Source organism: Nerophis ophidion, linkage group LG01, assembly GCF_033978795.1.
Source record: "Nerophis ophidion isolate RoL-2023_Sa linkage group LG01, RoL_Noph_v1.0, whole genome shotgun sequence".
Lineage (NCBI taxonomy): Eukaryota > Metazoa > Chordata > Actinopteri > Syngnathiformes > Syngnathidae > Nerophis > Nerophis ophidion.
Genome location: NC_084611.1, coordinates 62,535,720 through 62,548,648, shown reverse-complemented (window position 1 = coordinate 62,548,648; position 12,929 = coordinate 62,535,720). Strand labels below are relative to the sequence as shown.

At 40.8% G+C, this 12,929-nt stretch overlaps 2 protein-coding genes across 10 annotated transcripts in view; both read right to left on the bottom strand.

Moving 5' to 3' along the window:
* The window catches only part of unc93b1 (unc-93 homolog B1, TLR signaling regulator), a 50,108-nt gene extending 41,958 nt beyond the window's left edge, over positions 1-8,150 (bottom strand). The window contains exons 1-4 of one of the 8 annotated variants that reach the window (XM_061908931.1): positions 8,002-8,138; positions 5,268-5,461; positions 3,329-3,461; positions 3,148-3,223 (exon numbers count right to left, since the gene is read on the bottom strand). Coding sequence is in view for 1 of the 8 variants with exons in the window: in XM_061908916.1 (XP_061764900.1) it covers positions 5,268-5,288 (21 nt within the window). In the remaining 7 variants the exon portion in view is untranslated. Of the gene's footprint in view, positions 1-3,147; positions 3,224-3,328; positions 3,462-5,267; positions 5,462-8,001 lie in introns of all 8 variants that reach the window. The other 7 variants (XM_061908949.1, XM_061908959.1, XM_061908941.1 and 4 more) reach the window with 7 other exon arrangements.
* A 96-nt stretch (positions 8,151-8,246) lies between these two features.
* On the bottom strand, positions 8,247-11,434 carry timm10 (translocase of inner mitochondrial membrane 10 homolog (yeast)). Of its 2 annotated transcripts, XM_061909020.1 has the most exons (3): positions 11,184-11,434; positions 9,817-9,942; positions 8,247-9,337 (listed from the first exon to the last, which is right to left on the bottom strand). In XM_061909020.1, exons 2-3 carry the CDS (start codon positions 9,864-9,866, stop codon positions 9,142-9,144), a joined length of 246 nt encoding a protein of 81 aa, XP_061765004.1. In that variant the 5' UTR covers positions 9,867-9,942; positions 11,184-11,434; the 3' UTR covers positions 8,247-9,141. The 2 variants fall into 2 exon arrangements, with proteins under 2 accessions (XP_061765004.1, XP_061764997.1); XM_061909013.1 differs by lacking the exon at positions 9,817-9,942 and having other exon boundaries at positions 11,184-11,422.
* Between the last annotated feature and the right edge of the window lie 1,495 nt (positions 11,435-12,929).

The following is a 12,929-nucleotide window of genomic DNA, read 5'->3' as shown; positions in this document are numbered from 1 at the left end:
GCCATGCCTGTGGCAATAGGAACTTCTTGTATGTGTGTTGTTCCTACCCGGAGGTTTTAGAGTCATGCACCTAGAGAAGTGTGCCGTATATTTTGAATGGCAACTGTTGAATAAAGTTACCTGTGAGTAGGGTAACGCTTAACCGTCCAGTTTGTATAGTTATTAAAGACAGAACAAGCTGAAACATGGTGGCAGCGGATCGTTTTAAACGGTGAGGACAGCGCATTTACCGGAAAACTGAGATTATTTTTTTTTTCTCCGAACAAAGCTAAAGGAAGCTAAGTGCTGTTAGCATAAGAGTAGGATACGTGACATGACCACTGAGCAGGGAGGAAATACAAGCTCAAGAGTTACGAGGATGGATGGATTAAAACCCCCTCAACAATGGTGTTTGGACTCTGTAAATATTGCCAAGTCATGGAAGACCTGGAAAGAACAATTTATGCTGTATATTGAGCTAGCAATGCCAGATGCAGAAGAAACAGCGCGGGTAAAACTTTTTTACTACCTCATTGGAGAACGTGGGAGAGAGTTATGCGGAACGCTAATGGGCTCAGACATAAGAGTGACTGTTTCCAGTTTGATCACTAAGCTAGATGGACATTGCAACCCTAAAATGAATGAAACCGTGGAAAGATACAGATTTTTCGCACGGAACCTAGCTGCGGCAGAAGCAATCGACACATATGTGACCGACTTTAGATTGCTGGCAAGTTCTTGCAACTTTGGGCAATTAAACGATTTGCTAATAAGAGACAGGATTGTTTGCGGCACGCACAGCTCAAGTTGGAGAGAAAGACTACTCAGAGAGGACAAGTTGGATTTGGACAAATGTTTACTAATTTGCAAGTCAATGGAGATTTCACGTGAGTACAGCAAAGCAATAGAAGGGCATGGTGCAGACGATGTACATGCAGTGAAACATGCAACAAAAAAAAGTCAAGATTATTGAAATATCTTGCAAATACTGTGGAAAAACCCATGAAAAGCTCAAGCAAAAGTGCCCAGCTTTTGGAAAAACATTTCAGAAATGTGGCAAGGACAATCATTTTGCAGTGGCATGCAGAAGCAGTACAGGTATGAAAGAATACTACAAGAAAAAAGTTCACAAAATAGCAGAGACTGATTCAGATTCATGTGAAAAGATTATGACAGTCACAGTAGTAACAACAAAAGCAAATGAAGTGAACCAAATAGAGAAACAAAACGGCAAAACAGAGCAGCTGTTTGCTGGGATGAAGATTAAGGAAAACATTGTGAACTTCCAGATTGACTGCGGGGCAACTTGCAACATCATTCCAATCAACCTGCTAAATCCAAATGAGAAATTGGAGCACACTGACAAGGTGTTGGTAATGTACAATAAATTTAAGTTGTGTCCGTTTGGAAAATACAAAGTTAAGATGACAAATCCAAGAAATCAAAAAAAGTACAAAGTTGAGTTTCAAGTTTTTGGTGCAGACTGTAAAACTGCACTTCTTGGCCGCAGAGCAAGTGAAGCATGAAACTCATTCAGATACAGTACGACAACAATTATGTACTGGATAGTATTGTGACAAAAGAGCCGGTGACAGGAGACACTTGGCAGCTGGACGACATAAAGACTGAGTTTCAGGACGTGTTTACAGGCAATGGCTGCTTACAAGGTGGATATAAACTGGACATTGACACAAATGTGCAGCCCGTCAAACTTCCAAAACAAAGAGTTCCAGTGGCAATGATGAAACCACTTAAAGAGAAAATAACAGGTCTTGTAGACAGACAGATACCAGCACCAGTGGAAACCAGCACCGAATGGATCAGTGGCATGGTATCGGTACAGAAACCCAATGGCAGGCCCATAATTTGTATCGACCCAAGACCACTCAACAAAGCTCTGAAGAGAAGCCATTTTCCACTTCCAACAATAGATGACATTTTACCAGACCTAGTAAAAGTAAAAGTTTTCACTGTGTGTGATGTGAAGCATGGATTCTGGCACGTGAAACTAGATGGAGAGTCTATCTATCTGACGACATTTGCAACTCTTTTTGGTCGATTTCGGTGGCTGAGAATGCCACTGGGCATCAGACCAACGCCTGAAGTGTTTCAACGTAAACTAACACAGGCGTTAGAGAACTTGCCAGGCAACTACATCATCGCAGATGACATCCTGATTACAGGAGAAGGAGACACAAAAGAGGATGCAGACAAGAACTTGAGACTTTTTCTAGAAAGGTGCAGAGAAAGAAACAACAAGCTGAACGCGGACAAAATCAAGCTCAGGAAACAGGAAGTCTCATATATTGGTCATCCGATCACGGTGGAAGGACTCAAAGTTGACCCAGAGAAAGTGCGCGCCGTCACTGAAATGCCTTCACCGACAAATGTGAAAGGTGTTCAGAGTCTGGTAGGACTAGTCAACTATTTATCCAAGTTTTACGAGCATCTGTCAGACGATTGTGAAATACTAAGACAACTCACACACAAAGAGAGTCTATGGGAATGGACAGACTTGCAGGAAAATGCATTCAGAAGAATCAAAGACAAGATAACACAAGTTCCAGTATTGAAATACTACAGCCCAGAACAAGAGTTGACGTTACAGTGCGATGCAAGTGAAACAAGACTAGGAGCAGCACTAACACAAGGAGATAAACCAGTGGCATATGCAAGTCGTGCATTGACGATGACAGAAACAGGCTATGCACAAATTGAAAAAGAATGTTGGGGATAGGTTGATTGGCAACACTAAATTGGCCCTAGTGTGTGAATGTGAGTGTGAATGTTGTCTGTCTATCTGTGTTGGCCCTGCGATGAGGTTGCGACTTGTCCAGGGTGTACCCCGCCTTCCGCCCGATTGTAGCTGAGATAGGCGCCAGCGCCCCCCGCGACCCCGAAAGGGAATAAGCGGTAGAAAATGGATGAATGGATGGATGTTTGGCTATCATGTTCGGCATGGAAAAGTTTTACCAATACACATATGGTCGTCTAGTCATAGTGCAATCGGACCACAAGCCTCTAGAGACTATCATAAAAAAACACTGATAAACGCTCCTAAAGACTGCAACACATGCTTCTCAGACTACAGAAGTATGATCTGAACATCACGTATACAGTATGCCTAGACGTGACATGCTACTCGCTGACACTTTGAGTACGGCTTACCTGCAAAACGGCAATAAAAGTCAGACTGGGTTGTAGGTCGAATGTGTCAACATGGTTGATTATGTGCCAATCTCAGCTGAAAGAATGGACAGTATATGCAAAGTGACAGGATCAGATCCAGAACTACAAACATTGATCAAAATTATCCAACAAGGGTGGCCAAAAGATGAAAAATGTGTACCGGTTGAAATAACTAACTTTTACTTGTTACAGGATGAACTGGGCACCCGAAATGGACTGGTTTTCAGGGAGAGAGAGTCGTGATTCCATACTCGCTCCAAAAGGACATCCCTCAGCGGATTCACTCTTCTCACCTGGGAACAGAGGAATGCCTCAGGAGGGCAAGAGACTGCGTGTATTGGCACGGTATGAACGACCATATCAAAAAGCACGTTGCTAAATGTGACACATGTCGATCTATGGACACAAAACAACAAAGAGAGACACTACAGCCACATGAGATCACTACCAGACCATGGGCTAAAGTGGGAAAAGACTTGTTTACTTTTGACAACAAAGAGTATCTAGTGACTGTGGACTACTACTAGAATTTCTGGGAGGTGGACTACTTGCCAGATACAAAGTCAAGCACAGTCATTCGAAAGCTAAAAGCTCACTTGGCACGATAAGGCATTCCAGATGTTATTTTTTCAGACAACGGACCCCAATTTAGTTCTGCTGAATTTGCAAATTTCAGTTTCAAATGGGAATTTATGCACAAAACTTCCTCTCCTGGCTATCCCCAAAGTAATGGCAAAGCGGAATCAGCTGTTAAAACGGCCAAACGACTGATGAGGAAGGCAAAACTAGCTGGACAGGACCCGTATCTAGCCATTTTGGATCATCGCAACACCCCGACCCAAGGTTTGGATACGAGCCCTGCACAAAGACTCTTAAGCAGAACAAGGACCCTTCTACCGATTAGAGACAGCCTACTAGAGCCAAAAGTGACCAACAATGGGTCAGGACTCGTGAAGAACCGACAGAGACAATCAAAATACTACAACCAAACTGCTAAGGACATGGACTCTTTGAAACCAGGAGATGTTGTGAGAGTGCAGCCTTTTGATACGAACACCTTATGGAGAAAGGCTACAGTGAGCACTCCACTTGGTAACAGATCCTATGCAGTGAAGCTCTTCACAGGCAGTGTTCTCAGAAGAAATCGTCGCCATCTGAGAAAAGCTGTGGATACGCAACCGGACAGGTCAGAACAATCATAAACTGAGACAAGACTCGACCCAGTGTCTCAAAACACTGAGAGCTCACAAACCACTACACGGTCAGGATGTGTTGTACAGCGTCCAAGACATTTGAATGACTTTGTGTGTACTTAGCTTCAGAGAAAAAAAAAAAAAAAAGGAAAAAAAAATGTTAACTGAGGTTGATGTATGATGAGTAAAGGCTGTTATGGTTATGTTCTGAAAATAAGCAAAAGCTAAGATACATTGTGTGGTAACTAAAAGAAAAAAAAAGTATGCACTGTGAAGCTGAATGTAAGATTTGTTTTGCACTAAGAATGTTTTAAATAACTAGCGATTTGAAAATACATACTATTTTGAGTTTGTATAGTAGCAACTTAAAAGTTAATTTTGTAGGATTTAATATTTGAAAAGAATATTCTCTTTTTTTTTAAAGAAAAGGGATGTGGCAATATGAATTGCTTGTATGTGTGTTGTTCCTACCCATAGGTTTTAGAGTGATGCACCGAGAGAAGTGTGCCGTGTATGTTGAATGGCAACTGTAGAATAAAGTTGCATGTGAGTAGGGTAAAGCTCAACTGTTCAGTTTGTATAGTCATTGAAGACAGAACAAGCTGAAACAATGCCTTCGTCTAGGGTGGGCTTGTCGGTAGTTATCCCTAGGTGACTGGGGTGCGCGGCCGGAGCTGTCCCACCGACCTGTGTATGGATTTGTTGCTATATATATATATATATATATATATATATATATATATATATATATATATATATATATATATATATATATATATATATATATATATATATATATATATATATATGGGGGTTCGGTTGCTGGTGAGGTCTCTGGGCTTCCCGGGCGGGGCGTCCCGCCTTTCTGTCCGTGTGGGGTGTGGTCTCTCACTGCTTCTCCCATACCTTGTCCTCTAATGGGCGCATATGTCTGCTGCCTGCTGATGGCTCTACCGGGCGGCACGGTGGGCCTCTGGGGTTCCTGTCGCTGGCCGGCCTGGCTACTGGGCCGGTGATCCCTGGTTCTCTGGGCGCCACACCTGCTGTTTGTGGATTGGGCTCTCTGGGTGGCTGGGGCCGTACTCTGGCTCCCACATACACTGGGAGTGAAACATATTATACATACAAATACACATATACTCACATTCACACCGTTATTCATACATACATACATACATACATACGCTATGTTCATCCACACACACATGCACTGTACAAACATACATATAGACATACATGTACATATATATATATGCACATGCTGTACATATATAAAAGGGATGTATACATACATACATACATACACTCATGCAAATAATCACATAATTCTTTTTTTTTTTCTCTTTGTCATGAAAAAGGGAGGTTTGTGTCATGAAAATGGGAGTTTTCTGGGGTTGGTGAACTAATTGTAAGTGTATCTTGTGTTTTTATGTTGATTTAATAAGAAAAAAAATAGAAAAAATTTTTTTTTTTTTTTTTTTTGAAAAAAATACTAATTAATAAAAAATTATTCTGCGGCCCGGTACCAATTGAGCCGCGGCCCGGTGCAGGTCCGCAGCCCGGTGGTTGGGGACCACTTGGTTGTAAAGAGGCAGCGTGGAAAAAAATGATGGTCGGATTGAAATGTGAAATTCATCTTCCATTATTGCCATCCATCCATCCATTTCTACCGATTATTCCCTTTGGAGTTGCTGGTGCCTATCTCAGCTACAATCGGGCGGCAGGCGGGGTACCTGGACAGGTCGCCATCTCATTGCAGGGCCAACACAGATAGACAGACAACATTCACACTCACATTCACACACTAGGGACCATTTAGTGTTGCCAATCAACCTATCCCCAGGTGCATGTCTTTGGAAGTGGGAGGAAGCCGGAGTACCCGGAGGGAACCCACGCAGACACGGGGAGGACATGCAAACTCCACACAGAAAGATCCCGAGCCCGGGATTGAACCCAGGACTACTCAGGACATTCGTATTGTGAGGCAAACGCGGTCCTGAGTTGTTGGCCCTAGATTTTGTGAAATAACGGTTGTACAAATAAATATATTATCGTGCGTCTGGCGTTGGTTTTGTGCGTTGCCACGTGTGTCCAGGTGGGGACATTGTTGTCCAACAGTGCTTCGAAAAAAGTTGATTTAAAAGGCAAAGCATCATGAGAGTATATTATTGTAGGATATGGTTCTCTTAAAGGTATGTGCAATAAGTTTCAACTTGCGGTACGGGAATGTGTATTTGAAAATGGGAGGTTTTTTGGGTTGGTGCACTAATTGTAAGTGTATCTTGTGTTTTTTATGTTGATTTAATAAGAAAAATATATATATATATATATATATTTTTATTTTTTTTTATTTTTTTTATTTTATTTTAAATAAAAATTAATAAAAAAATATTCTGCGGCCTGGTACCAATCGAGGCCCGGTGGTTGGGGACCACTGATCTATAGCATAACATTATTACACTTATGATTATTAAAAGTTGCATCTTTGCAAGGTCAGCATTGCAAATGAAAACATGTTCTTAAAAGGTATGATTACGCAGATACCAGCCAAAATGTGCAGGAAAATTGCGGGGCTGCAAATAGTCTGCGGCGATTGATTGACATTTCTGAATTGGCGAGAGCACAACATGGAACTATAATGCAGGTGTACTTTGAACCGATGTTAGAAAAAGGCTACCTCTGGCAACCAGCGCCCCCACTTGGTTGTAAAGAGGCAGCGTGTAAAAAATGATGGTGGGATTGAAATGTGAAATTCATCTTCCACTATTGCCATCCATCCATCCATCCATTTCTACTGATTATTCCCTTTGGGGTTGCTGGTGCCTATCTCAGCTACAATCGGGCGGCAGGCGGGGTACCTGGGCAAGTCGCCATCTCATTGCAGGGCCAACACAGATGGACAGACAACATTCACACTCAAATTCACACATTAGGGACCATTTAGTGTTGCCAATCAACCTATCCCCAGGTGCATGTCTTTGGAAGTGGGAGGAAGCCGGAGTACCCGGAGGGAACCCACGCAGACACGGGGAGGACATGCAAACTCCACACAGAAAGATCCCGAGCCCGGGATTGAACCCAGGACTACTCAGGACATTCGTATTGTGAGGCAGACGCGGTCCTGAGTTGTTGGCCCTAGATTTTGTGAAATAACGGTTGTACAAATAAATATATTATCGTGCGTCTGGCTTTGGTGTTGTGCGTTGCCTCGTGTGTCCAGGTGAGGACATTGTTTTCCAACAGTTCTTCGAAAAAACTTGATTTAAAAGGCAAAGCATCATGAGAGTATATTATTGTAGAATATGGTTCTCTTAAAGGTATGTACAATAAGTTTCAACTTCCGGTATGCGAATGTGTATTTACATCTGGCAACCGTGCTAGCCAGGCTACTTTTCGCCGCACAGTGTTATGTAAATACGTAGGTATTTTGATTAACTAGGTCACTCGTTCTGAATTAAACAATATCTTATTGCTGTAGATCATGTTGTTGAATTGATTAAATTGGGTATTTGGAAGATACTAGTCGGCTTTGTCACATTAAACGTTTACTTCCCGGGGCAAACGCCACACACACGTCTTATTTCACTTTTATCAATACCAAGTATACTTAAGTGAATAGAGTTAATATTGAATGACTTACCGTGTCCGTCGTGGAACAAAACGTGTTGAAAAGTGTCAACCGTGTCTCGAAACTGTCAGTTGTGAACTAAACTTCCCCTTTTACATGTAGAACAGGTTTAATAAGAGTTGTTTCATGGGGAACCGAAAGTGACTTTTCCTCACTTCCTCCCCATCTGTTGTTGGTGCTTGTCTTAAAAAGGTACACACAGTCTTTTATTGTCGGCAATAATAGATTCAATATCCGATAAAGATTATGATCAAATATACTGTTAAAATAACGAAAAATTTTATTCAAGTCAACAAGGAAGCGCTGCAGCCTGGTTTCATGTGTAGCTTGCTTGTCAAATCATACATCAATCCATCAATTTTCAATCATGAATGAACATATCATTGCATGACGTAACAATTGTAAGGTTTGTAAAATACATTAATACTTCGGTTTTAATCAATAAAAATCCCCCAAAAGTCAGACAAAAACATAAGGCAATAAGAAATATTAAATCCAACTCATCTGTTCCAGATATCAAATGAACACAAAACACATATAGGTTTTATATGTAGAGAACAGTGTTAAATACATATAAATGATGAGAAAATGTATACATTTGAGAACAATTTTACCCTTATTGAAAACGCTTGTTGCCGATGAGTGGTGAGACACAAGGACTTCGTTCTTTGCTCCAAGTGTTTCCGAACGGTATTTCTCACCTTTTTAACAGAGTGCTGGCACTCGCAACTTTCTTTGGCCCCATTATGGATTATTTGGCAGTCGTGCTCATTAAGAAAAAAAACTGTGTCACCATGTGGATTCTTAGTTTGGACACAATGACAACTAAACAGTTTCTGCTTAAAAAGTACGAAAAGTGGGGCATACATAAACCGAGGTGTTACTGCGCAAATCCACAATATGTTTCTTTCTAATACCAGCTTGACATGTGAAGCACTCTGAAACAAAGAAGAACACACCCTGGAATATGAGTCCATATCCAGACATGTTGGTCATTTTATGATGGGGTTTAAAGCGTTGTTCATTTGGACGCCAAGTGTAGCCAACAGTTTTTTCCAGCATCGCCTTCACTTCCAATGTTTAAAAGAAACCAACCACACAACTTAATTTTCCCGATGCCGTTATTTCATCCAGTCTTTAACTTGTCTTTCTTTATCCGCTGCCCACTGCCGCTTTCCTCATCATCTCCTCATCTTGAACAGAGAGCTCTGTCAGTTTGCGGCCCAGCCTCTCGTGGAGGTCCAGGTATTTGGCCACACAGCGGTCCAGGCACACGCTCTCGCCCTTTGTCAGCTCCGCCTCTTTGTAATGCGGCGGCACACACTTCCTGTGGCAGGCGTTGGTCATGCTGCAACGAGAAGAGGACAGTTTTTGTTATATGCGTGATTCAGCAAAAAGTGTTAAAGTGCACATTATATATATTCAAATGTTAGATAAAAAATATTCTGTACAGATTATAAATGTGTGATGATGGCAACAACTTCATCTTTCGTCTTTTTATTCTTTCCTAAAACGGTTTCAGAACACACACAATGACAGTCACCAGCAAACTGAAACAGATTGTGTTGGAGGTGTTTTAGGCTTTAAATCATTGCCAAATACATACGTTATTAGTCATCCCTCGCTACATACATCACGCCCCTCGCTACATACATCACGCTTCAAATATTGCAGCTTCACTACATTCTTCTAGGCTAATCCACATGTTTTTTGGACAAAATTAAGTGTTAAATTAGGTCAATTTTTTTTTATCGAATTATATGTAAATAGCATTTTTCTCTAGCGACTCAAAGCACTGTACATAGTGAAACCCATTATCGAAGTTACATTTGAACCAGTGTGGGTAGTACTTGGAGCAGGTAAACTATCTTGTTCATGGACACTGGCAGTGACTAGGATGGCGGAAGTGGGATTTCAACCTGGAACCCTCAAGTTGCTGGCACCACTTGAACACTGCAATAGAGCACACATTGTGGGTGTTTGATGTGTGGCAGCAAACAGTTAAATTTTTTACTATTAATGCACACATGATAAAAGTGCAATGGCAATATCATTGATGTGAATTCATCGGGAAAAAAACAAGACTGAAAGCTATGGCAAGATAAACGTTTGTCTATTTTCCCTTTAGTATGCACAGACTATACAGTAGGTTTTAAACAGATTAATTGAAACTCATCGATTAGCTGCAGAGCACATATTGGGGTGTCTGATGTGCGGCAGCTGAATTGTTGTTTACTATTAATGCTCACATGATAAAAGTGCAATGTCAATATTGAAGTGCATTCATCAAAAAAAAAGATTGAAAGCTATGGCAAGACAAATGTTTAAGTATACAATATAAAGTGGGTTTAAACAGATTCATTGAACACACTAATCGATATATTGTTCGATTAGCTGCCGCCCTACATTAAATAAATAAATAAATGGGTTGTACTTGTATAGCGCTTTACTACCTTCAAAGTACTCAAAGCGCTTTGACACTACTTCCACATTTACCCATTCACACACACATTCACACACTGATGGAGGGAGCTGCCATGCAAGGCGCCAACCAGCACCCATCAGGAGCAAGGGTGAAGTGTCTTGCTCAGGACACAACGGACGTGACGAGGTTGGTACTAGGTGGGATTTGAACCAGGGACCCTCGGGTTGCGCACGGCCACTGCGCCACGCCGTACATTAGTGTATTGTACTTATTTTGTCACCTTTAACAGGAATCTAATGTGTTTTCTTTAACTAATTTAGCCTATATTGATTGTGAAGTAGAACATGTATCAGCGTGACCTTCAGTGTTTGTTAATTTTTATGATCTGAAAAAGGTTTGGAACACAAATATCAGGAATTGCAATTAATAAATGCACACGCATGTGATGGTAACTTCAATTAGTAAGTATTCTAATTGATCTCAACGTTTATTTACTAATTATTTATGAATTATATTATAGGGAACAAAAGCACGGCTATAATACGTTCAATGAATGTGACCTCATTAGAATACTAGAAGTTGTTCCACCTTATCAATTCATTAACTAACGTCATTATCCTCGGAAATAACAGCTTACTTTTTGAGTTTCTTTGTAAATGTGCACTTAAAATATGCTTTTTAGTGATTAGCAACCCTTACTGTTTATTTACGACCGTATTTCATCGCTAGCAAGCTTAAGCTAGCACAAGTTAGCTGGGTAGGACTTTACCGGTTGTACATGTCAGCCATCATTTCCACCTCCAGCTCGGCCGCAAGCTGCTGTGCTTTCATGGGATCCATGGCTTTGCGGCGGTGATAGCAACCTTTCTTACAACAAACTCCACGTCTCGGTGACTTTTGAAGCTGACAAGTGATGAAGAATTTCTCGCCAGTGCTTCTCCTTAACCTTCAGGCACTTGCGTACACACGTGCAGCATGTTACCGCCCCCACTTCCGGTGTCAATAAAGTTGGATTCAAGTGACGCTCTGACACAGAGCGCCCTCTGCTGTAGTGATCATGTATTGTAATGTCTAATTTAAACAACGCTACTTTTAGATAAAAACAAAGGGTTCCCTCCGGGTACTCCGGCTTCCTCCCACTTCCAAAGACATGCACCTGGGGATAGGTTGATTGGCAACACTAAATTGGCCCTAATGTGAGTGTGAATGTTGTCTGTCTATCTGTGTTGGCCCTGCGATGAGGTGGCGACTTGTCCAGGGTGTACCCCGCCTTCCGCCCGATTGTAGCTGAGATAGGCGCCAGCGCCCCTCGCGACCCTGAAAGGGAATAAGCTGTAGAAAATGGATGGATGGAAAACATGCAAAAACGTGAACATTGTGATATCACAAAAATAGACAAAAAGTTTGTTTTTGAAATAAAGGCTTGAAATAATGTTTATTTTACATTTTAAGATGCAAACAAAAATTGAACATTTATAACTTCAATAGCCAACACTTATCTAAACATGAAATACATAAAACAAAGCATCTGGATATATATACAACTATTGTGCACAAGCTGCCACACAATCAAAAGCTATAAAGAATATGAAACTAAAACCTGAATGGAGGGAACACTCACATTGACAACCAGTCACAACATAGAAAACGACCACTGCGCCTAATCCACTGTCACGTTAATATCAGCTTCCTCCTCTTCACTTACGTCAGGGGGATCTGGTATGATCGTATACTCACATGGCCAAATGGGTATTGCTTTTTCTGGGGAGGAAGTTACGTCTACCTCAATGTCTTCTTCTCTGGCGCAGTCTGCGTTCCTCATGTATGCAGCAAAGTTCTGAACAGTAAAGTCGGGCTCTGAGGGCATTGTGTTCTGCCTGTGTGCTTCATTGTCAGTGGGGGAGGAACCTTGGTTGTTGCCTGTGTTACGTAAAACACACGCAGGTAAACAAGCAATACAAATAAAGTCAGCTGCATTGACAAGTAAACAAAGTTTGTGACGCTGACTGTTTTGCTTCCATAATAAAACTCATATGATTGATTACAAGCTTTTTATTTAATGTTTATAAAACAACATAGACCCAATAATAAAAAATCAAAAAAAGGGCCATTAGAATAATACACAAAGCGTGCTACTATGAACCTACCAATCATTATTTATAAATTGTAATTTATTAAAATTTTCAGATATTGTGTTTTTAAAAACAATGGAAATTGTGTTTCGAGTAAAGAACAGCCTTCCAGCCTGTATGCTTAGGTTACTTAAATTAGGAGGAGAAAACTATAATTTACAGGGATATTGATTTTTGAAATATTTAGAGTAAGAACAAATATTAAAAAATATATATATTTCAGTTTTAGGAGGTAAATGGTGAAACTAGCTCAGTGATGAGTTGAAGACATGTAGTTCTTTGTTAAGGTTTAAGAAAGCCTTGAACGGTGAAATAATGGAAAATTATTAAATATAGCAACGATTACTTTTATCCCATTGATTTTTTAAACGTTGATGTTCCAG

Excerpts from the sequence above, each read along its gene's own strand:
- timm10 (XM_061909013.1), bottom strand. The coding sequence starts at position 11,254 with ATGGATCCCATGAAAGCACAGCAGCTTGCGGCCGAGCTGGAGGTGGAA. Across the intron at positions 9,338-11,183 it reads ATGGCTGACATGTACAACCG|CATGACCAACGCCTGCCACA; the intron begins GTAAAGTCCTAC and ends TTCTCGTTGCAG.